Raw genomic sequence first — 24664 nt, forward strand, 5'->3', positions numbered from 1 at the left:
TTGTAGATAACTCAACTGGGGCAAGTATGCATTAATAACTGAATCTTACACAGAAGGGTGAAAATTCTCCAGCTGTTCATGTGAATGAAGAAGCCATCTTAAACTTCCATGTCAGTCAAGTCTTCAGATGCATCTAGCCCCGGTGGACATCTGACTGCAACTACATGGGAGGCCCCAAAGGAGAACCACCCAGCTGAGCCCTGCCAACCCATAGAACTATGAGCCATAATAATAATTTTTTTTCAGATGTTAAGTTTTGGGGTCGTTCATTTGTACTATATAGGAAAAAGAAAAAGATGGTAGTATAAACCACATTTATTGATACTAAGGAATTTCTCTCTTTTTCTAAGAAGACACTTATTTTTTGGTCCGTTATAAATATCAGACCTCTTCTTTGATTATATAAAAACATAAAGACTAGATTATACCTGAAGAATTCATGTCACCAGGAAAAAGCAAAGATTCATGGGTGTCCAAGTGGGCTATTGTGTTGACAGGAAAGCAAAAGTGAACTCACATTTTGTCTGTGACCCATCATGACCATGTGAGCTTTGCCCACCCTATCTCTTCTGATATGATCACTTAATTTTAAGAATAAGAATGTTGACACACTGATAGTATTATTCCCTCTTCTCAGAGTTTCTATACCACAATTATTACAGGTTTCTTATAGAACTAATGTATTTGAGGTAATGATGTATTAGAGGGCCTGGTGAAAACCCTTCAGAACTTTCAGGAAGTTGAGTCAGTAATCTCATATATCCAGAGAGAAACAAAGTTAAAATCTGAAAAGACTGTTTGAAATTCCATATCCCGTTAATTTTTATATATCATTCTAACAGACTAACACATCTTTTTTTGTCCTTTTAAGCATATCTACTTCAGTGTCCTTTTTTGAAACAAAAATTAGGGGAACCACTGTTAATATTTAAACCAAATTTATGCTGCTCTCTATGTTAACATTAAATACATTAAATATGTTCTGTTAGGAAAGTTCAAGTAGTTCTTGTTCTGGAAAGGGATGAGCTATCTAATAGCTCTGGACATAACTTGAATATGCGCAGCTTCACTGTCATGTGGATTTGACCCTCTCTTCCTCTTCCGTCCCCCTGTATCCTCTTCCTCCTACATGTGTTTCATTTTGTGACTTGGTCTTGATTGAAAATATCCTTTGGGAGCATCTAATCTATGGGCGTTTGAGGAGTTGACTCAGGGAAGAGGAAGTGGCTTTTACTGTTCAGAAGTTCTGCAGGGTCCTGGAAAGGAACACATCCTTCAATAGAAATTTGAAAATAAAACTGAAATATAATAGGACTTGGAAGTAACCTGCATGTATCGTCTGTTTGCTTCTCTGTCCATTCATTCTTTGTTCATCCATCTGTGCTTCTGTCCATTTGTCCATTCGTCCATCCACCCATCCATCTATTTAAGAGAAAGTGATTGTGTGGTCAAAACCTGAATGGCAGAATGATTGAAGGTTTGGGAAGATCTTATATAGGTTTATTCCTATTCTTCATTATTTTTCTAACTGTAAAATGGATTTTTTTCTCACCTGAAAAATAGTTGCCTCTACTATTATGTTCCATAAGAATATTGCCATTTATGAAATAATGTAAATGAAGAAACATGACATATTAGTAAGGGTATATTCACATATCTTCAAATGATATTCAGATTCTTCCTTTTCGACCTTAAATGTCTCTAATATAACAAAAAATTGTTTTCTGTCATTTTTTTCTCAAAATTTCTTCTGTGACTTTGAAAAAATAAAAATAGTGGAGCAACTGAGTTCTGAAGTCAGTTGGTTAGGCTTATCCAAACCATACTGCATCCTACTCATTTTAAAGAAAAGGAAAAGTTCTCCAATCTGAGCTGTTCTTCCTGAGATCTTGATGAAAAAAGAAGAGACAGGAGTTTCTGAGTCAGATTTATGCCTAAAGGGGACAAGAGAGTGAAGAGTTCTATGCAAGCAGAATTTTGTAAACAATGTAAGCAAAGAAGTTACATTTTAGCAAGGAATGAAGTTTGCTTCTTGCTAATGTTTGCATAGTTATTAAATAATGCAGCTCAGTTGCTTCTCAAATTCATTTTCATGAGCTCCAATGTAGGAATTTTTTCTTGGTTTTATAGGCACTTAAGGAAAAATTTCAATGGAGATCATCCCTAAACAAATACAACTTTTTACTAATTGCACAATTTGGGCAAAGAATAATATATTAGGAATAATGGGTGCTTGATTCATAGTCAGGAAAAGTCATTTGGTAACACAGAGTTTCTCCTCAACTCATGGAAGAATTTACTGCATGACCTACAAGGAAAGACAGTATTAAAATTGAGCCATTGACCGGATACCAGAGAAGAGTCAAGAAGTGTTTACTTCCATCATGCCCTGTATTGTTCCAAAGGAAACAGACCTGTACCCCTGAATTCCTCTCCAGCCAGGAGACATTTCCCACCAGGCCTGTAAGGGGATAATAGTTCATGTGTCACCGTGTTGCATCTCTTTTCACATCTTCTGCCAGGAGTGTTGAGCATTATTAGCGGGGCGTTCGCATAACCAATACCCCTAAATGAATGTTCTTTTTCCTTATGTAATTATTTGGCCCCTGCACATTTCCTATGTTACTTCTTGAATCTTTTTGTTGGTAAAGTTGAATAAGCAGGTGCCCTATTATGAGCCATGAGAAGGCAAAGATTTGTAGATCTTATTTGAACCTTTTCTATTACCTGCATTTATGTCTTAACTACGTAAATTATCTTCTTCTGCATTTTATCTCAGAATTTACTTCTGCCTTCTCTCTTGAATAAATATCAATTCATTAACTGTCGAGTATTTTTACTATGAACTCTAGAGGTTATAAAGATGCATAATACAGACTTCATTATTAAAAGTGGCTTATAATTTCATTGAGAAGATAAAACCTATATACAATCAGAAATTGCTGATATGAGGGCTGGATGGGATGAGCAGGAAAACATTGGGCTTCCTACGAAGCGAATAAATCACAGGGATCTTAGAATTTGCTTTAGGATTGTGTGTTTGATACATTAAGTGTCCTTACTGCTCTCTTCCTCCTCAATTATACAGCCAATTCTTCTTCTCTTCTTGATAAGCTATTTCACCTTGATTCACTGAATTTTTTTTTTCCCGTCTTTCTGGTTTGACTTACTTCCCTCAGACTTATAACCTCATCTGTTAGCTAACTTTTGCTGTGTAAAGATCATCCCCAAGATTTTGTGGTTTAAGACAACAGCTCTTTATTAGATTTATGATTCTGCATGTCCGAAATTTGGGCTGAACTCAGCTGGCCAGTTCTCTGGTATCATGTTGGCTCGCGAATGCGTCTGTGAGCCATTCTAGGTCAGCTGGTAGCTAGCTAGTCTAGTGTGGGTTTAGCCAGGACAGTTTTATGCGTTCCACGTGATCTCCCATCTTCTAGCGGGTTACCTTGGCTTGTTCACATGGCAGCCAGGAAGGATTATAAGCAAAAGGGTGTGGGAGGTGTGGAAACGGATCACTGTTACTTCTGCTACACTGTTTTGGCCAAAGCAAGTCACCAGGTCTGCCCAGAATCAGAGGGTGAAGAAAAACCTCCTTGCTTCATGGGAAGGATTACATGTGCCGTAAGCACAGGGAGCTGTGGAGAATTGTAGCCATTTTTGCTCTCAGCCACACGTGGTCATGACCTTGAATTTGCTAAGACCATCATATTTATACACTGTATGCCACCCTTAGGGATTTTTGAACTTTGGGGCAACAAGTGGCACTAGACAGTGTATGTTCATTGCCAGATTGCGGAGCAACTTGGAGGCGAACACGTTAGTGCTTTACAGATGAGAAGAAGATTTGAGGTGGGAAATAACAGCACGATGCCAAAATTTTAGGAAGAATTCACTCATGGGTCTGGGGAGAAAGACACTTTAGATCCACATAGGCAGTCACTACAGGCAACTCCTGCTTGGATGTTATTTAAATTCCCATGTTTCTAAAACTGAGCTCAATATTTTCATTCTCCAGGCAGATTTTCTCCTCTTTCCGTGTTTCTTTTCTCAGTAAGTGACCCTATCCTCTGATCTATAGTCCAAGCCAGATATTTGATCATTCCTCATTCCTCTCTCTTCTCTCACCATACCCATTCACTGTCATTATTAACAAATACGAAGAATGCCTGCTGTGTATCAAATACTGTAGTTTCCATGGTCCCACTAATCTCGACCACTGTCATTGCTCAATCACTAGAGCTCTCTCCCAGTTAATTGGTCTCCACACTTTCCTTTATGTTCTAGGGGACCCACAATGACTTTTTAAAACCCAGTCTGTTCATTTAACTAGTATATAATTATTGAACTTCTATATGTTAGTGTGAATACAGAAATAAATAAGGCAAAGTGATTGCCTTCACGGAGTTTACAGTCCAGTGTGGGAGACAAACAATAAAGAGACAAACTGATAGATAATATAGTAGTTATGAATTCTATGAAGGAAAGGCAATCAGAGTCAAGGGTGGAGAATGACATAGAATGCTATTTCAGATAGGTTTACTAGGAAGAGCCTCTCTTAGGAGGTGACATTTGAGCATAAGAGAGGCAGCCACGTGGATACCCGAGGAAGAACATCCTCGTGTGGGAGAATAGCAAGTGTCAAGGCCCTGAGATGACAGTGGGTTGGGATGGGACAGGATAATGGGGTGGAGTACAGTGAGCGAAAGACGAGAGGGGTGGGGCAAGAGGACAGGGAGATGGCGCCAAATCAGGTCACGAGCCCTTTGCAGGCCATGGAATGGACATGGGGTATTATTGCAAGTGTGAGGGAAAGTCATTGGGAATTATTGGGAATATTTATGGAGAATAACTCTGACATAGTTTACAATGATCACTTTTACTTCTGTATGGAAAATAGACTGTAGAGGAATAAGAGATGATAGTAGCTTGAATCGGTTCGGGGCCGTGGAGATGGTGGGAAGAGGTCAGGTTCAAGAGCTGTTTGGAAGGATTCGCTGATGGGTTTATAGAGAAGGAGAGCAGCTATAGATGCTCTGGTGTGGGGGAGACTGAGAACCCTGGCCATGAGCGGCTTTGGAGGGGTCAGAGCAGGTGGAGATCAAGTGGGAATTAAGTTTGAGATGCACTTTTAGGCATCCAAACCATGCCAATCCCTATCTTAAAACCCTTACATGATTTTTCATCGAATTATGATAAAGTTCAAAATTTTTTTAAAAAAACATGGCTTATAGGAACATTCACAGTCTGGCCCCCGCCTACCTCTCCAGTCTCATCTCTTTCCATGTTTCTCATCTCCCCCCACCTCTTGCATCTGTATCCTCCAGCTGTACTGAATTTCTTTCAGTTCTTTGAACACTCCAGTCTCTCTTTGATTATTCCACACGCTTATCGAAAATAAACACATCCTCTTTATCCCCTGCTCGCCCTCTCGCTAGTCAACGTATATTTGGGAGCTTAGATGTCATTTTCTCTCGGAAGTGCTCTCAGCCTTCCCACGCTTCCCCCTGACTGGTTTCCATGTTCCCACAGTACCCTGAGAACCCCTGTTATAATACTTGTGTTTTTGTAAAAAAAAATTTTTAATAAAAATTCCTTGTGTGTCCGTCACACAGACTGGAGTTCAAGGACTTGAGCACAGTGACATTGCTCTGGCCAGTATAATAGCCAGAATATAGTAAGTGCTTGATAAAACTGTTTTAATGCCCGGAGGATAGATTGAAAGCCTAAAACTAGGTTAGAAAGATTAAAAGTAGTGGAGCAGAGCCAGTGGCCTGAACTGCAAGGTGCTGTGAAAATGGAAGGAAGCAGGAGAGAAGGATATGTGGTTTCAGACCCAGATTTCCAGAACCTGACTCAGTTTTTGCATCTGAGTAATTTAAGAATGGTTAGAACTGTGGCACATGCAATGGACCATACATGTAAAGGTAAGCTTGATCTTAGTGTCTCAGAAATACCCAGTAAGTTTCAGAGACCGATTACCCTTTAGCAACATGGCTGGGTAATATAGCTGAAGCCAATTCTGCAAACACTAAGACAAGACATGTAGAGATTCCTTAAAGGAAACAAGATTTTTTTTGTTGGCTTATTGGTTTTACTTTGTTAAATGTTTTTAGGACTGAAAGTTTCTAATTCAAAATGTGCTAGGGTTGGAAAGATTCAAAGAGGATCACAAAATTTACAAATGAGAGAAATGTGGTCCACTAAACTAAATTCATAGATCATCCAGTTACCCTTTGGCTGCTCTGTGAAATTCCTTTTCTTTTAACAGACTAATATTTTAAAGAGAAACTTTAACTTCACAGCAAAATGGAGGAGAAGGTACAGAGATTTCCCGTATACCACCTACTCCAACACATACACAGCCTCCCTCAGTATCAATATCTACCTCCAGAGTGGTCCATTTGTCACAGCTGATGAACCTACATTGACACATCATACACCCTAGATGTATAGTTTACATTAGGGTTCACTCTTACTGTTGTACATTCTGTGGGTTTGGACACATGTACAATGACGTGTATTCATCATTCTAGTTTCATACAGAGCATTTCCACTGCCCTAAAAATTCTTTGTGCTCTGCCTATTTATCCCCTGATCCTCAATCCCTGGCAACCACTTATCTTTTTACTTTCTCCATAGTTTTGCCTTTTCCAGGATGTCATATAGTTGGAATCATACAGTGTTTGGCCTTTTCAGATTGGCTTCTTTTACTTAGTCATATGCATTTAAGGTTCCGCCATGTCTTCTCCTGGCTTGTTAGAGCATTGCTTTTTAGTACTGAAGAATATTTCATTTTCTGTGGCACCACAGTTTATTTATCCACCTACTGAAGGGCATCTTGATTGCTTCCAAGTTTTGGCAGTTATGAACAAAGCTGCTATAGATATCCCTTTGCAGGATTTTGTGTGGGCATAAATTTTCAACTCCTTTGGGTAAATGCCAAGGAGCACACTTGCTGGATTGTATGGTTAAGAGTATTGTTTAGTTTTGTAAGAAACTGCCAAGCAATCTTCCAAAGTGACTGAACCATTTTTTTTTTATTCCCACCAGCAATGAATGAGAGTTCCTGTTGCTTCACATCCTCACCAACATTTGGTGGTGTCAGTGTTCTGGATTTTGGCCATCCTAATAGGTGTTTAAATCTACATTTCTCTGCTGACATATGATTTGGAACATCTTTTCATGTTCTTATTTACCTTCTGTATATCATCTTCTTCAGTGAGGTGTCTGTTAAGGTCACTGGCCCATTTTTTAATTGGGTTATTTTCTTATTGTTGAGTTTAAGAGTACTTTGTACATTTTGGATAACATTCCTTTATCTTTTGCAAATATTTTCTCCCATTCTGTGGCTTGTCCTCTCATTCTCTTGACATTGTCTTTCACAGAGCAGAAGTTTTAAATTTTAATGAGGTCTAGCTTTTCGGTTACTTCTTTCATGCATTATGTCTTCAGTGTCATATCTAAAAAGTCATCACCATACCCAAGATCATCTAGGTTTTCTCCTATGTTATCTTCTAGAAGTTTTTTTTAGTCTTGCATTTTATATTTAGGTCCATGAGCTATTTTGAGTTAATTCTTGTGGAAAGTGGAAGGTCTATGTCCAGATTCTTTTTTTTTTTTTTTTGCATGTGGATGTCCACTTGCTACAGCACCATTTGTTGAAGGGACTATCTTAGGTCCATTATATTGCCTTTGCTCCTTTGTCAAAGATGTGTTGACTATACTGCCTCAATTTTTTGATGCTCAACTATGAGTAGAATTTTAGGAACTGGATTTATTCTCGTTATCCTCTATTTGAGTATATTCTGTACAACAGCCTTTCTTCTAATATTTTCTATTTTCTGATGTTTCTTTGGTATTAAGTGGGACATCCTTAAAATTTTGTAAGTGAGAAATGATCTTCTGTCAAAATTATATTATGGTAGATGTGATCCGTTCTAACAAAGTTGGAATACTGGTATAAATACATAGGAGTAAAACATGGTGATTCATAGGAGGTCATTTGACCGATGTGCCAGAAAATAACTGGACACTGTTCTCTTCTCCTACACCCCATCCCTGATCTCCAACCACCAGCTGAGACCCCCAGCCACAAATGTAAAATATTCAAATCATTCTAGCTATCCTTACAAGGATGAATTGCCCTTTCAAGTTTGCCTAGCCTATCTCTCCAGATAATGAAGAGAATCATCATCTCATTATTTTGTAGTAATCTATTTCACCATTTTTTTTTTAAACCAAGGTCATCTTCTGTAAACTGTTAGGAACACTGATGCCTCCTATGAATGTGGAGGCATCCATTTGTTACATATTTTATCTTCTTCAACCTTCATAACAATTCTCTGCATTCAAACTACAAATCAGATTTCAAGAATTTAGGTAACTAGAAAAAGTCATACAACTGGCAGGTAGCAGAGGTGGAATTTAACCTTTCCTCTGCCTGATTCACCTAGCTAGTATCCCTTACTTGCTATGCTGAGTTTGGTGGTGTTGAAACGTACTGGGCTTCCTTGGAAATTCTGGAAAGTTCATAAATTGAATAATCATTCTTGGATAAATGTACATTGGATCTATTTTGGCCAGGGATATCTTTTTTTTTTAATGTGTGTGATAACAAAGGTTTTGAAGTCCATCAAAGTGGCCCATAAATATAGTAGTAAATGTCTGAACAAAAGTTTTGAAGTCCATCAAAGTGGCCCATAAATATAGTAGTAAATGTCTGAGAACTTCCCTAGCTTAATTTAGATCTTCTAAAATCTGTGAAGGCATCTTCAGTTTTGGGGTCACAAAATCTCTACTTCATAGATCCCAAGGAGAGCCCATCAGCTTATGGGCTCACAAAAGCTCAAAGTCCTCTTGCTTCAGGTAGCCCTGAGAACGAAAGGTTAAAAAAGATCTTCTCCAAAGAATTGCAAGAGAGAGTAACACTATTGTCTGAAACTGCAAAGGAGAGAACTAATCCTAGGTACTTCCCAGTGGTTCCCAAGTGTGGTTGACCCTTGAATAGCACAGGTTTGAACTGCACCAGTTTACTTATATGTGGAATTTTTTTCAGTAGTAAATACTATAGTACTACACAATTCGCGGTTGGTTGAATCTGTGATGGGGAAAGGCAGATACAGAGGAACCATGCATACAGGTGGCCAGCTATCAGTTATACGTGGATTTTCAACTGCGTGGAGGGTCAGCGCCTCTAACCCCTGCATGGTTCAGCTGTACTGAGAAGCAGATGGCAGACCTCTGGGAAGTGATGACTTCATCAGAAATGGAGCAGGACCAACAATGATGTGAGCTGTTCCCGGTGGTGTGCTGGGTGACCTTCCAACAGCTCGTGAAAGCTTACTGTTACACATTCAGGAATTCTGCAAGCATGGTAGCTTAAAACTGGCCATGATGTGAGTATTTACACCATGGAAATTGGCAAACACTAGAAATAAGAGATTTTCTTTTCAAAGAACTGATTTACCAGCACGTCATTGGCTCTTCAGTAAAGAAGTGAGCTCCCTGTTATTGAAACTGTTCAAATAGAAACTGATGATTTGCTAAAAGATGTGTTGCAGTAAGTGGAATAAGGAAACATTAGAAGGCCTCTAAAGTCTTACCCAACTAGGTTCCGCCTTGTCACTTGAATGTACTGATCACAGTGCTAAGACCAGTGAGATTTCTATTATTTGAATTTCTTTACTGGAGCTATACTGTCCAACATCCACTCCTAATCTGCTCCTTATCTGAGTCTGCAGTGTTTTGCCCTCCCCTGAGCCCTTTTTGTTTCAACTTTTAACAGAAGAGTTTCCATAGACCATAGGGCTGCTTGGTTTTGAATCCTAATTCTACTATTGACCAGCTGTTTGACCTTTGGAAGGTTAGCTAGGCTAAGTCTCATGTTCTTTAGCTGTTAAAAGCAAATGATAAAAGTACCTCTCTCCAGTAGTTGTTCTGACTCTTAAATGAAGCTAGTTCATATAAAGGGATTAGTACAATTCTTGGCCATACTAAGAATCTCCTACATGTCAGTTCTATGTCCACTTAAGAGGGTAATGATTCTATTTTTTTCCCATTTCTTAGAGCTTTTTGACTCCAAATTTTACAAAAAATTCCAAGCGTATTTCTACACTTAGCTAACTAGATATGTTTCTGAATTTGTCTATAAAACAGATTTTTAAATTTTTATTTTATTTATTTTTATTGAAGTATAGTTGACTTACAACGTTATGTTAGTTTCTGGTATACAGAATATATATAAATTATTTTTCAGATTCTTTTCGATTATAGGTTATTACAAGATATTGCATATTGTTCCCTGTGCTATGCAGTAGGACCTTGTTGTTTAGTTTACATAAAGTAGTGTAGGGAGAACCTTCAAGGTGGTGGAATGGTAAGACGTGGAGATCACCTTCATCCCCACAAATACATCAAAAATACATCTACATGTGGAACAACTCCTACAGAACACCTACTGATTGCTGGCAGAAGACCTCAGACTTCCCAAAAGGCAAGAAACTCCCCACGTACCTGGGTAGAGCAAAAGAAAAAAAAAAAAAAAACCACAGACAAAAGAATAGGGACAGGACCTGCACCTCTGGGAGGGAGCTGTGAAGGGGGAAAAACTTCCACACACTAAGAAGCCCCTTCACTGGTGGAGACGGGGGGTGGCGTGGGGGAAGCTTTCAGAGCCACAGAGGAGAGTGCAGCAACAGGGGTGCAGAGGGCAAAGCGGAGAGATTCCCGCACAGAGGATTGGTGTCGACCAGCACTCACCAGCCTGAGAGGCTTGTCTGCTCACCCGCTGGCCGGAGTGGGTGGGGGCTGGCAGCTGAGGCTCCGGCTTCGGAGGTCAGATCCCAGGGAGAGAACTGGGGTTAGCTGTGGGAAGACTGCCTGAAGGGGGCTAGTGCGCCACAGCTAGCCGGGACCTGCCTAAGAGGCAAGAGACCATTGTTTTTGGGTGCACAAGGAGAGGGGATTCAGAGCACCACCTTAACAAGCTCCAGAGACAGGTGTGAGTCGCGGCTATCAGCGCGGACACCAGAGTTGTGCATGAAACACTAACGCTGCTGCTGCAGCCACCAAGAAGCCTGTGTGAGAGCACAGGTCACTATCCACTCCCCTCTGGGAGCCTGTGCAGCACGCCACTGCCAGGGTCCCGTTATCCACAGAAAAGTTCCCTGGGAGAACACATGGTGTGCCTCAGGCTATTGCAACATCACACCAACCTCTGCCCCTGCAGGCTCACCCTGCATTCGTATCCCTCCCTCCCCCTGGCCTGAGCTACAGCCCCCTCAGGCGACCTACATGCAGAGGCCGGGCCAAATCCAAAGGTGAACCACAGGAGCTGTGTGAACAAAGAAGAGAAAGGGAAATTTCTCCCAGCAGCATCAGGAGCAGCGGATTAAATCTCCACAATCAACTTGATGTACCCTGCATCTGTGGAATACCTGAATAGACAGCAAATCATCCCAAAATTGAGATGGTGGATTTAGAAGCAACTGTAGACTTGGAGTTTTTTCCTGCATCTAATTTGTTTCTAGTTTATGTTTATCTTAATTTAGTATTTAGAGCTTATTATCATTGGTAGATTTGTTTATTGATTTGGTTGCTCCCTTCCTTTTTTTGTATATATATATATATTTTTTTCTCTTTTTGTGAATGTGTATGTGTATGCTTCTTTGTGTGATTTTGTCTGTATAGCTTTGATTTTACCATTTGTCCTAGGGTTCTGTCTGTTGCTTTTTTTTTTCCTAGTATAGTTTTAGCACTTGTAATCATTGGTGGATTTGTTTATTAGTTTGGTTGCTCTCTTCTTTCTTTTTCTTTTTATTTATTACTTTTTTATTTTTAATAATTAAAAAAAATTTATTTTAATAACTTTATTTTATTTATTTATTTTTCTTTCTTTCCTTTTTTTTTCTCCCTTTTCTTCTGAGCTGTGTGGCTGAGAGGGTCTTGGTGCTCTGGCCGGATGTCAGGCCTGAGCCTCTTAGGTGGGAGAGCCGAGTTCAGGACATTGCTCCACCAGAGACCACCCAGCCCCACGTAATAGCAAATGGCGAAAGCTCTCCCAGAGATCTCCATCTCAAAGCTAAGACCCAGCTCCACACAACGACCAGCAAGCTACAATGCTGGACACACCATGGCAAACAACTAGCGAGACAGGAACACAACACCACCCATTAGCAGAGAGGCTGCCTAAAATCATAATAAGTTCACAGACACCCCAAAACACACCACCGGATGTGGTCCTGCCCACCAAAAAGACAAGATCAGCCTCATCCACCAGAATACAGGCACCAGCCCATCCACCAGGAAGCATACACAACCCACTGAACAAAGCTTACCCACTGGCTGCAGACACCAAAAACAATGAGAACTACAAACCTACAGCCTGCAAAAAGGAGACCCCAAATGCAGTAAGTTAAGCAAAATGAGAAGACAGAGAAGTACACAGCAGCTGAAGGAGCAAAGTAAAAACCCACCCAACCAAACAAATGAAGAGGAAATAGGCAGTCTACCTGAAAAAGAATTCAGAATAATGATAGTAAGCATGATCCAAAATCTTGGAAATAGAATGAAGAAAATACAAGAAACATTTAACAGGACCTAGAAGAACTAAGGAGCAAACAACCAATGATGAACAACACAATAAATGAAATTGAAAATTCTCTAGAAGGAATCAATAGCAGAATAACTGAGGAAGAAGAACGGATAAGTGACCTGGAAGATAAAATAGTAGAAATAACTACCACAGAGCAGAATAAAGAAAAATGAATGAAAGGAATTGAGGACAGTCTCAGAGACCTCTGGGACAACATTAAACACACCAACATTTGAATTATAGGGGTCCCAAAGGAGAGAAAAAGAAAGGGACTGAGAAAATATTTGAAGAGATTATAGTTGAAAACTTCACTAATACGGGAAAGGAAATAGTCAATCAAGTCCAGGAAGTGCAGAGAGTCCCATACAGGATAAATCTAAGGAGAAACATGCCAAGACACATATCAATCAAATTATGAAAAATTAAATGCAAAGAAAAAATATTAAAAGCAGCAAGGGAAAAGCAACAACTGACATACAAGGGAATCCCCATAAGGTTAACAGCTGGTTTCTCAGCAGAAACTCTGCAAACCACAGGGTGTAGCAGGACATATTTAAAGTAATGAAAGCGAAAAACCTACAACCAAGATTACTCTACCCAGTAAGGATCTCATTCAAATTCGACAGAGAAATTAAAACCTTTACAGACAAGCAAAAGTTAAGAGAATTCAGCACCACCAAGCCATCTTTACAACAAATGCTAAAGGAACTTCTATAGGCAGGAAACACAAGAGAAGTAAAAGACCTACAATACCAAACCCAAAACAATTAAGAAAATGGTAATAGGAACATACATATCGATAAGTACCTTAAATGTAAATGGATTAAATGCTCCAACCAAAAGACATAGACTGGCTGAATGGATACAAAAGCAAGACCCACATATATGCTGTCTACAAGAGACCCACTTCAGACCTAGGGACACATACAGACTGAAAGAGAGGGGATGGAAAAAGATATTACACACAAATGGAAATCAAAAGAAAGCTGGAGTAGCACTTCTCATATCAGACAAAATAGACTTTAAAATAAACACTATTACAAGAGACAAAGAAGGACACTGCATAATGATCAAGGGATCAATCCAAGAAGAAGATATAACAATTGTAAATATTTATGCACCCAACATAGGAGCACCTCAATACATAAGGCAAATGCTAACAGCAATAAAAGGGGAACTCAGCAGTAACACGATACTAGATATCAATTACAGGAAAAAAACAGAAAAAAATACAAACACATGGAGACTAAACAGTACACTACGAAATAACCAAGAGATCACTGAGGAAATCAGAAAATACCTAGAAACAAATGACAATGAAAATACTACAACCCAAAACCTATGGGAGGCAGCAAAAGCAGTTCTAAGAGGGAAGTTTATAGCAATACAATCCTACCTCAAGAAACAAGAAAAATCTCAAATAAACAAGCTAACCTTACACCTAAAGCAATTAGAGAAAGAAGAACAGAAAAACCCCAAAGTTAGCAGGAAAGAAATCATAAAGATCAGATCAGAAATAAGTAAAAAGAAATGAAGAAAACAATAGCAAAGATCAATAAAACTAAAGGCTGGTTATTTGAGAAGATAACCAAAATTGGTAAACCATTAGCCAGACTCATCAAGAAAAAAGGGAGAAGACTCAAATCAATAGAATTAGAAATTTAAAAAGGAGAAGTAACAACTGACACTGCAGAAATACAAAGGATCCTGAGATGTTACTACAAGCAACTATACGCCAATACAACAGACAACCTTGAAGAAATGGACAAATTCTTAGAAAACCACAACCTTCTGAGACCGAACCAGGAAGAAGTAGAAAATATAAACAGACTAATCACAAGCACTGAAATTGTGACTGTGATTAAAAATCTTCCAACAGGGCTTCCTTGGTGGTGCAGTGGTTGACAGTCTGCCTGCCGATGCAGGGGACATGGGTTCGTGCCCCGGTCCGGGAAGATCCCACATGCCACAGAGCGGCTAGGCCCGTGAGCCTGTGCTCCGCAACGGGAGAGCCCACAACAGTGAGAGGCCCGTGTACCGCAAAAAAAAAAAAATCTTCCAACAAACAAAAGCCCAGGACCAGATGGCTTCACAGGCAAATTCTATCAAACATTTAGAGAAGAGCTAACACCTATCCTTCTCAAACTCTTCCAAAATATAGCAGAGGGAGGAACATTCCCAAACTCATGCTACGAGGCCACCATCACCCTGATACCAAAACCAGACAAAGATGTCACAAAGAAAGAAAGCTACAGGCCAACATCACTGATGAACAAAGATGCAAAAATTCTCAACAAAATACTAGCAAACAGAATCCAACAGCAGATTAAAAGGATCATACACCATGATCAAGTGGGGCTTATCCCAGGAATGCAAGGATTCTTCTAGGATTCTTCAATATATGCAAATCAATCAATGTGATAAACCAAATTAACAAACTGAAGGAGAAAAACCATATGATCATCTCAATAGGTGCAGGAAAAGCTTTTGACAAAATTCAACACCCACTTACAATAAAGACCTTCCAGAAAGTAGGCATAGAGGGAACTTACCTCAACATAATAAAGGCCATATTTGACAAATCCATAGCCAACATCGTTCTCAGTGGTGAAAAACTGAAACCATTTCCTCTAATATCAGGAACAAGACAAGGTTGTCCACTCTCACCACTGTTATTCAACATAGTGTTGGAAGTTTTAGCCACAGCAATCAGAGAAGAAAAAGAAATAAATGGAATCCGAATCAGAAAAGAAGTAGTAAAGCTGTCACTGTTTGCAGATGACATGGTACTATACATAGAGAATCCTAAAGATGCTACCAGAAAACTACTAGAGCTAATAAACAAATCTGGTAAAGTAGCAGGATACAAAATTAATGCACAGAAATCTCTTGTATTCCTATCCACTAATGATGAAAAATCTGAAAGAGAACCTAAGGAAACACTCCTATTTACCACTGCAACAAAATGAATAAAATACCTGGAATATACCTACTTAAGGAGACAAAAGACCTGTATGCAGAAAACTATTAGACACTGATGAAAGAAATTAAAGATGATACAAACAGATGGAAAGATATACCATATTCTTGGATTGGAAGATTCAACATTGTGAAAATGACTATACTACCCAAAGCAATCTACATATTCAATGCAATCCCTATCAAATTACCAATGGCATTTTTCACAGAAGTAGAACAAAAATTTCACAATTTGTAATGGAAACTGAATCGATCCCGAATAGCCAAAGTGATCTTGAGAAAGAAAAACGGAGCTGGAGGAATCAGGCTCCCTGACTTCAGACTATACTACAAAGCTACAGTAATCAAGACAGTATGGTACTAGCACAAAACCAGAAATATAGATAAATGGAACACGATAGAAAGTCCAGCGATAAACCCACGCACATATGGTTACCTTATCTTTGATAAAGGAGGCAAGAATTTAAAATGGAGAAAAACAGCCTCTTCCATAAGTGGTGCTGGGAAAACTGGACAGCTACATTTAAAAGAATGAAATTAGGGACTTCCTTGGTGGCACAGTGGTTAAGAATCCACCTGCCAGTGCAGAGGACATGGGTTCAAGCCCTCATCCAGGAAGATCCCACATGCTACGGAGCAACTAAGCCCTTGCGCCACAGCTACTGAGCCAGTGCTCCTAAGCCCATGCTCCACAACAAGAGAAGCCACCGCGATGAGAAGCCCATGCACCGCAACAAAGTGTAGCCCCCACTCTTCACAACTAGAGAAAGCCTGCACGCATCAATGAACACCCAGCACAGCCAGAAGTAAATAAATAAATAAATGTATTTTAAAGAATGAATGAAATTAGAACACTCCCTAACACCATAGCCAAAAATAAACTGGAAATGGATTAAAGATCTCAGCGTGAGGCAAGACACTATAAAACCCTTAGAGGAAAACATAGGCAGAACACTCTATGACATAAATCACAGCAAGATCCTTTCTGGCCCACCTCCTAGAGAAATGGAAATAAAAACAAAAATAAACAAATGGGACCTAATGAAACTTAAAAGCTTTTGCACAGAAAAGCAAACCATAAACAAGACGAAAAGACAACCATCAGAATGGGAGAAAATATTTGCAGATGAAGCAACCGACAAAGGATTAATCTCCGAAGTATACAAGCAGCTCATGCAGCTCAATATCAAGAAAACAAACAATCCAAAAATGGTTAGAATACCTAAGTAGGCATTCCTCCAAAGAAGATATACAGATTGCCAACAAACATATGAAAGGATGCTCAACATGGCTAATCATTAGAGAAATGCAAATCAAAACTACAATGAGGTATCACCTTACAGCAGTCAGAGTGGCCATCATCAAAAAATCTACAAATGCTGGAGCGGGTGTGGAGAAAAGGGAACCCTCTTGCACTGTTGGTGGGAATGTAAATTGATACAGCCACTATGGAGAACAGTATGGTGGTTCCTTAAAAAACTAAAAGTACAACTACCATATAACCCTGCAATCCCACTACTGGGCATATAACCCTGAGAAAACCGTAATTCAGAAAGAGTCATGTACCACCACGTACATTGCAGCTCTATTTACAATAGCCAGGACATGGAAGCAACCTAAGTGTCCATCTACAGATGAATGGATAAAGATGTGGCACATACATACAATGGAATATCTCAGCCATGAAAAGAAATGAAATTGAGTTATTTGTAGTGAGTTGGATGAACCTAGAGACTGTCATACAGAGTGAAGTCAGAAAAAGAAATACCGTATGCTAACAGATATGTATGGAATCTAAAACAAAACAAAAAAAGGTTCTGAAGAGCGTAGGGGCAGGACAGGAATAAAGACGCAGATGTAGAGAATGCACTTGAGGACCCGGGGAGGGGGAAGGGTAAGCTGGGACGAAGTGAGAGAGTGGCATGGACATATATACACTACCAAATGTAAAATAGATAGCTAGTGGGAAGCAGCTGCATAGCACAGGGAGATCAGTTCCATGCTTTGTGTCCAACTAGAGGGGTCTCATAGGGGAGGTGGAAGGGAGATGCAAGAGGGAGGAGATACGGGGATGTAGCTGTATATATAGCTGATTCACTTAGTTATACAGCAGCAACTAACACACCATTGTAAAGCAGTTATACTCCAATAAAGATGTTAAAAAAAAAAAGAGAAGTGTGTATCTGTTAATCCCAAGCTCCTAATTTATCCCTGTCCTGCCTCCCCCCTTTAGTAACCATAAGTTTGTTTTCTATGTCTTTGAGTCTGTTTCTTAAAACAGATTTTTTGTGTATTTAATTCTGCTTCCTTATTAATGTTGTAGAGTCAGAGATGCAGTCTTATGAACCACTTTATCAATGGAAATGAGCAACAGATGTTTTCAATGTTAGCGGACTATTGGCAGCATATAAATTGGCAGTTCATTGGAGACCTTAAGAACCTGGAAAAGTTTAAAAATAATGACACTGAGGGTTCCGACCCACCCCCTAGTCTGAAGAAAATGGTGGTGAGAGCATAACAAAGGTGTTTATTTTGGGTATAAACTGTTCTTTCATTTAGCAAACATTGTGATATGTTTATAAAGACACAAGAGAAGTAGACACACCCAGAGTGGTTTATAAGCAAAAGAGCTCATAACCCTGGTATGGAAGAGGCCTTTTCTAGAACTCACAGGATAATCTCTCTAAAATTTCATTCCTGAAAAGAATAAAAGTTTTTACTGATAAGGAAATGAGAGACCTAGGTAGTAACCATTGTTTCTGTAGATATTTGCTCTTTTGTGTCCTTTCTAAATAGGTTGTCATCTGTGCCTAGACCATTATTGAAATACAGGACATTATTCAGAGCTGAAGGTGCCTATATTTACTCTAAATATTTGTCTTACATATACAGTGCACGTATGTGGTTTTCATCAGCTTTAAGTATGCCGGAAATTTCTGACTGGCCCCTTTTGTGAATACCAGCCTCGGGACTATATGGGGTAACACAATTCCAGAAACTAGTCTTCAGAGATCTGTGCCAGAGCAGGAATTAACATGGAGGCTGAGGATGAGGAAATCATGGCTAATACGTGTTCCTTCTGCCTTTGGGTAATGCTGTAACATAGATTGCCGTCAAGTAAATAGAGCCCAGTTTAAAGAGCATTTTGATCAGGCAGTGAAGGAAATGACTAATTCCTTTTCATTTGGGCTGCATTGACTGGCGTCAGTATTTTCTGTAGTTTTTGCTCTTTGGTTGCCTTGAGCTTATGAAACAAGTCTGGACTACTTGAAATGTGTATTAAAAATCTAAAGATAGGGTCCTCGTTTAAGGGTCCACTGATCTTATTACTCATTTTCCAGAAACACCCCTGGCTCTGATCATCTTTTTTTTTTTTTTCTTTGACGTTTTAGCTACCTGATATATTAGATTATCCAAATGAAAGTATCAATTGGATATTTCCCCTCCTTCCCCTTCTACCAATACCATGTTGGCAGATGGAAAGAAAAAAAGTGGTGCAAAAATATTTAATGGTGAAGTCAGATTCAACAGAAGCAGAGGTGGAAGAAAGAAACCTAACTGCTCCACTTTGAACACACATGTTTTCCATACACGGTGGGTTTTCTTCAGCTTTCATAATTACAATTTCAGGCAGCATCCCTCCACTCCAGGACAGTTATCCATGTGTGGGTGACCCATTTCCTGTGCATTTCCTTCCTCCCACCCACCTCTTGGCCACATTAATGCTACTTTGTGTCACAAACGATACCACAGGTGGCCAGAGCAGGTTTTGAAAAAGAAAAAAATGAAATGGAAACCTGTGAGGGTTGCTTTGTGTTAAATTAAAATATTTGGTGAGGAGAGGCCCAAACTCTTGGCTAGAATGAGACTTCCGAAAAACATGGGCATTTTGTAAATCTACACTGTTTCTTTCATGATCTGTTAACCAAGCATTAGCTGGTTAGATATCTCTGATGAGGTTGGAGGAGCAAGCATTTGGCAGATGTGAACTTGGATATAAAGTGGAGAATATGCCCTCCCTTCTGGTGTGTAATTGATAAGCCAATGTTGACTGAAATCCTAGATCAGACTTGGTTTAATGCATAGTCTTCTAGAGGCTTACAAAGGAGACAGAATTCACACACAAGATTCAACACTCAACCACAGTTCAGCAGAATTCAGTAAGTTGGGGTTGGACTGTGTAAAACAGAATGTGTGTTGGGTGTGTGGTGTGGTGTGTGGTGTGTGTGTGTGTGTGTGTGTGTCTGTCTCTCTTCATTCCTAAGTTCAGGGAAGGGGAAGAGCTAGCCAAGTGGGAGGCAGTAGGTCCTGAGCTGTGCTCCAAAAACTGGGGAGAGAGGGGAGAGTGGAATTGGATCAGTGTAGTAATAGATGGTGGTGCAGGGCCTCAAGTGCCAGAAAGAAGTCAAGAAAGTGACAGAAAGTTACAAATGTTCATAAAATATATAAGCCCCTATTTTCAATGAAATTGATATTATCTGTGATGAAAACTGGGTACACCATTTGTTAGAATGAATCCATAAAACTACTCAAGTGTGTTTATGATGTTCGACAAAGGTATTAGAGGTATCTGCCACTAGTTAGCATCTGATTTTGAGGGGTAAAGTTTGGAAAGAGGTGAGCTTCCATTTCGGTTGTACTTAAAATAAAAGTCAAGTCATGGCTGCAAAGCCTGGGATGACCTGACCTCTGTTGCCCATTCTGATCTGCTACCTTTTATGCCATTTTCCTGCTCATCCACTAAGCTTCAGCTAGACCCCATCTTCTTTCTCTTTCTTCAGTGCACAAATCTGTTTCTCACCTTATGGTCATTGCATTTGCTGTGTCCTCTACCACGATAAGGTCTAAGCTCTTGGGCAAGCCAGTTCTTTCTCATCAGTCATATCTCAACTCACAATTTACTTTCTCAGAAACTGGGATCTTTTCTGTCCATCCCGCCACAGAGAGGTGTGTACTAGGACAGCTCAGCATTGACCGCCATATTACCCTCTTTAATTCCTTTAAGACATAAGGAGTGTTCTGAATCGTCTTCCTTGTTTTCTTTATCATCTGTGTTTCCCCTTTAGAGAGGTCATGAGGACAGGGACCTCATCTTCCATGTTCACTGCCATATACCCCAGCATGTAGTAAGTGCTCAATAAAGTATGTGTTAGATGAGTCAGTGGCAGTGGGGTCTCCATTATGCTTAGAGCATACAGATCTCATGTTCTCTTGCCCTCTTGAAGTGCTGAACTGTTACAAAGCAGGAGGGAGATAGTGAATGTTGTGGACCACTGCGTTGCCATGGCAGTAGGCTACGGCACATCCCTTTTCCTTTGTTCCTCTGCTGAGCCTTAAGAACCTGGAAAACACCACTCAGAGGGATATTTCATAGAGATGGACTTTGAAGGGGTAATTGTGTGGGTTGGACGAATGCTAGTCAATTATATCGGGAAGAACTGCTGGTTTACTTTATTTATCGATGTGTTTGTAGGTTGTAGCCATTGTGGAATGAAATCACTACACCTAATGAGCTAAGATTCGATGCCTCTTCAGCCTGCCCTTCGAAGCCCTCACACACATTTTCCTGTGCCTGTCCCCTGTCTGGACCCTGCACTCTTCTCTCCCTTCTCAAAGTAGCACTGAATAAGTCTGTTGGCTCCCTACAAATTATGAGACAACACTCATTGTTAATTTGCTGAAAGAAGTTTGAAGAAACTGTTATTTTTTCTCATTAGTGGGTTTCTCACAGCAGTGGCACACCTCTGGCTGGCACCGTACAGAAGCTGCCGAGGCTGTTTTTACAGCCAGGCTTTTCTAGGTGCCTGTTTAAGAAACGATAAGGTATATGTTCTTCAGTTATCTAGTTTGGGTTTATAAGTGAAATGCTACAGTGCCTTTTCATGTGTCATTAATACATGCTAACAATAAAATGGGTGCCCCCGTTATTCTGCTGTTGAGATATACTTTATTTGTCATGTTTTTCCGAAGGTGTTAGAACAGGGCAGAACTGGCAGGAGAGATTTCTGTCTTGCTTTCCTTCCCCACATCTTTCCTTCCTCCCTTCCCTTGTTGTCATATTGGAGATCTGCGCTTCTACTTGAACAGACAATCCGCCAAATTCCTGTTAATTTAATGCCTTGTCTTAAGAAGTAAGTGATTTTCCAGCCTCCTCACTGTTTGGTAATCTGCAACGTCCAGTTCTCCCTCTTGCACCTCTAGCACTGCAGTGACAACACACATCCCTGCCAGTCAGACATGAATATCGAAGGAGCCTGGAAGAGAGGCTACACGGGAAAGAACATCGTGGTCACCATCCTGGATGACGGCATTGAGAGGACCCATCCAGACCTGATGCAGAACTACGTGAGTATTTGCTGTGGTCAGAGCAGCTTCCCTCCTGGGAAACAATGGAACTCATGTTAGGATGCTCCACAAGGGGGAAAACCACTGAAAAATGCAGCCAGCGGGTACAGTAGGCTCTGCGTGTTGCTCCCATCTTATAAAGGATGCACTCTTGGAGGACAGGAAGCAGGAGGTAAGGCTATCCCGCTGTCCGCTTTTGTGTGCCTTTGATGTTCTGATGACAAAATGCAGGTGATAAGGTAGCGGAAACCGGTTTCCAGCACCCTTCCCTTGTGCTACTGACAACATCCGCTCTTCTCAGCAATTCATCCATGCAGCCAGATAGCACTCCTTGTTTCCTTTATGGAGAAAGCGTGCTTAGAACCCTTCTCAAGTTATTCTGCGAGTCTCTTTCTCTCTCTGCCTCTCCCTTTTTAAAGGGCAATAATGAAGAGCCTCCCAGAAGTCCTTAGGAATCAGTCAGTTCCCTTGCTTAAGAAAGGACTGAGATTCCAGGACTCAGAACATAAGGTGAGCCCAGGGTCACAGAGCAAGTGAAAGGGCTGAGACTCAGTACTTTCATTGAAAACCACAGTCTTGATACCCAGTGTCCACTGGACACTCGGGTCGGTTTCTGTCCCTGGGGTCCCCTTTACCACTGTGATATTTCCTGCCTGGAAATAGGTCCATGACCCCTCCCTCTTCTACTCTCCAAACGCCTCCTTTCCATCAGCTTCTCCTCCCTAAGTTTGGTTAAAAATACCATAATTATCTCCCAATATGCCATTCTCTGCTCAAATTTGTTTCTCATGACACCTTGGTGTTCTCCCTGAAATATCTCTTTTGTTACTTAAGCGCCTGCAGTGACTCCTCTTATCCGCAGATGCAGCTCTCTGATTTCTGTCCGGGCTCAGCAGACACTCCTGCTGGATCCCACTCACACCAGTGCCTTCTAAGCTCTTTTCTGTAGACGACTACTTCCACCAGAGCACTGGTTTATCACCACACACCCACTAGGACTTCAGTCACTTTGACCTGTGTCCCTCTCTGTTCCTTCATAACTCCTTTTAATCCCCAAACTTTGGTTGTAAGAGTTTTCCTATATTGTATTTCATGTTGTTATTGAAAAAAATGTCAGAGTTGTTGGTTTTCTCTCAGCTTACAAGTTTCCTCTCACAGCCTTGAAAATACAAGCAGCTCTAAATCATAATAAAGCCAGGAGTCATACTGATCCTTAAGGAGGAAAGTCAGGGGCCGGGGTGGGAAGCTTTGCTTCGTGTTTACGGAAGGTGCCCACAGAAAACCCTAGCTATAACTGGGAGGACCACATCCCCTCAGATTTTTCTCTTCTCTATTCTATATTCATCATCATTAAGGGAGCAACGTCAGGAAGCCCAGCCCATCTCACGGTGCCCTGAGTTTGTGGAGAGTTCTGAGAGGGGCCTGGCCCATAGCTTCCTGTTGCACATTAACACGAAGGACTCACCATCCTCGCAGGCCTGATGCCTTTCTCTCCTCTTTGCTCCCCGGTAACTGGTGGACACAGCAGTGGCCTACTGTCCTGGACTCACTCAGAATGGACATACTGTCCTCTTGAAATCTGCTATTTCCTGCCCCCCCCCGCCCCCGCCACGTCTGTCGCCCTCTCTCTCTCTCTCTCCAGCATGGGAAGACATGGTTTCCCTGCACTGTGGGAATGACTCCCTGTATCTGTCTCTCTGACCATCTCTCCTCTGGCTTCTTTCTCATCTGCCGCTTCATTTTCTCATGAAACCATTTAGGTAGCGATGGCCATATATGCTCTCCAGTGTTTATTTTTCATTTGCTCAGTCTCACTTATTGCATGACACTTACTTTCTCTTAGTTTTCCTTTTGGCCCTCAAACCTGAAAAGATTCTCTTGTTATCTTTGCAAATAAAATACTTCCAAGTCACTTCCTTGACACATCAGAAACTACCACTGGCTCACACAGCCACCCATATTTCTGACCTTACGAAGACCTTCACTCAGGACCACCCAATATCACCTTATACTTTTATCAACTTTAATTGCTTTGTCTCTCAGTATTCTACCCTGTTGCCCTTTTTGTTTCAAAAATTCAGCTAAGAAACTTCACGAATCAATTTTTACAATGAAATGTTGAAACAGTTTCTCCTAAATTAGATGATTTTCCCTAAGGTTGAAAAACAGCGAGAGAGAGAGGGAGAGAGAGAGAGAGAAAAGGAACTGCAAGTTCATTTAGTTCTCATTTGTACAAGACACTTGATTGGCTGCCCTTACCCTGCCTCCAAGCACACTCAGATAAACTTGTGTCTCTTCACAGAATGGAATTTTAGAGCTAAAAAGGAACTTCAGTTCAGCCTCCTCATTTGATAGGGTAGACACCGAGGCCTGAAGACTAAAGTGAGTTAGCCCAGGTCATATAAAGAACAGAACTGTGGCTGTCCACTTCCTAGCAAAGAAGTCTTTCTTATCGTATGCAATGCAGTTTTTACAGGGTGTTCCTTCTCCGCACTGCATAGAAATGCATTTGATTAAACACAAAGAGCCTTAACCTAAACGTGATTGCATTCTTTACCTTTTTCACTTTTTTCTCCCTGGAAAGAAAGTTCTCCAGAATTCACCTGTGCAATTACCAGTACTGGCGCCCTTTTGATTCCCCTAATGTTAGAGCTGGTGAAGAGTAGAGAAAAGCACATTGGATGGGGTGGCTGGGTTCCAGTCTTAATGCCATAGGCAATTCGTTTCATGCCTTTGGCCAAGTCA

The 24664-nt window shown here is 40.5% G+C and overlaps 1 protein-coding gene across 1 annotated transcript in view; it reads left to right on the plus strand.

Moving 5' to 3' along the window:
• PCSK5 (proprotein convertase subtilisin/kexin type 5) overlaps positions 1-24664 on the plus strand; it is a 445837-nt gene that overhangs the window by 98970 nt on the left and 322203 nt on the right. Inside the window, 1 exon segment of the mRNA XM_033858183.2 lies at positions 21776-21919. Within this exon segment, the coding sequence (XP_033714074.1) occupies positions 21776-21919 (144 nt within the window).

The sequence above is a fragment of the Tursiops truncatus genome, chromosome 6 (assembly GCF_011762595.2).
Source record: "Tursiops truncatus isolate mTurTru1 chromosome 6, mTurTru1.mat.Y, whole genome shotgun sequence".
NCBI lineage: Eukaryota > Metazoa > Chordata > Mammalia > Artiodactyla > Delphinidae > Tursiops > Tursiops truncatus.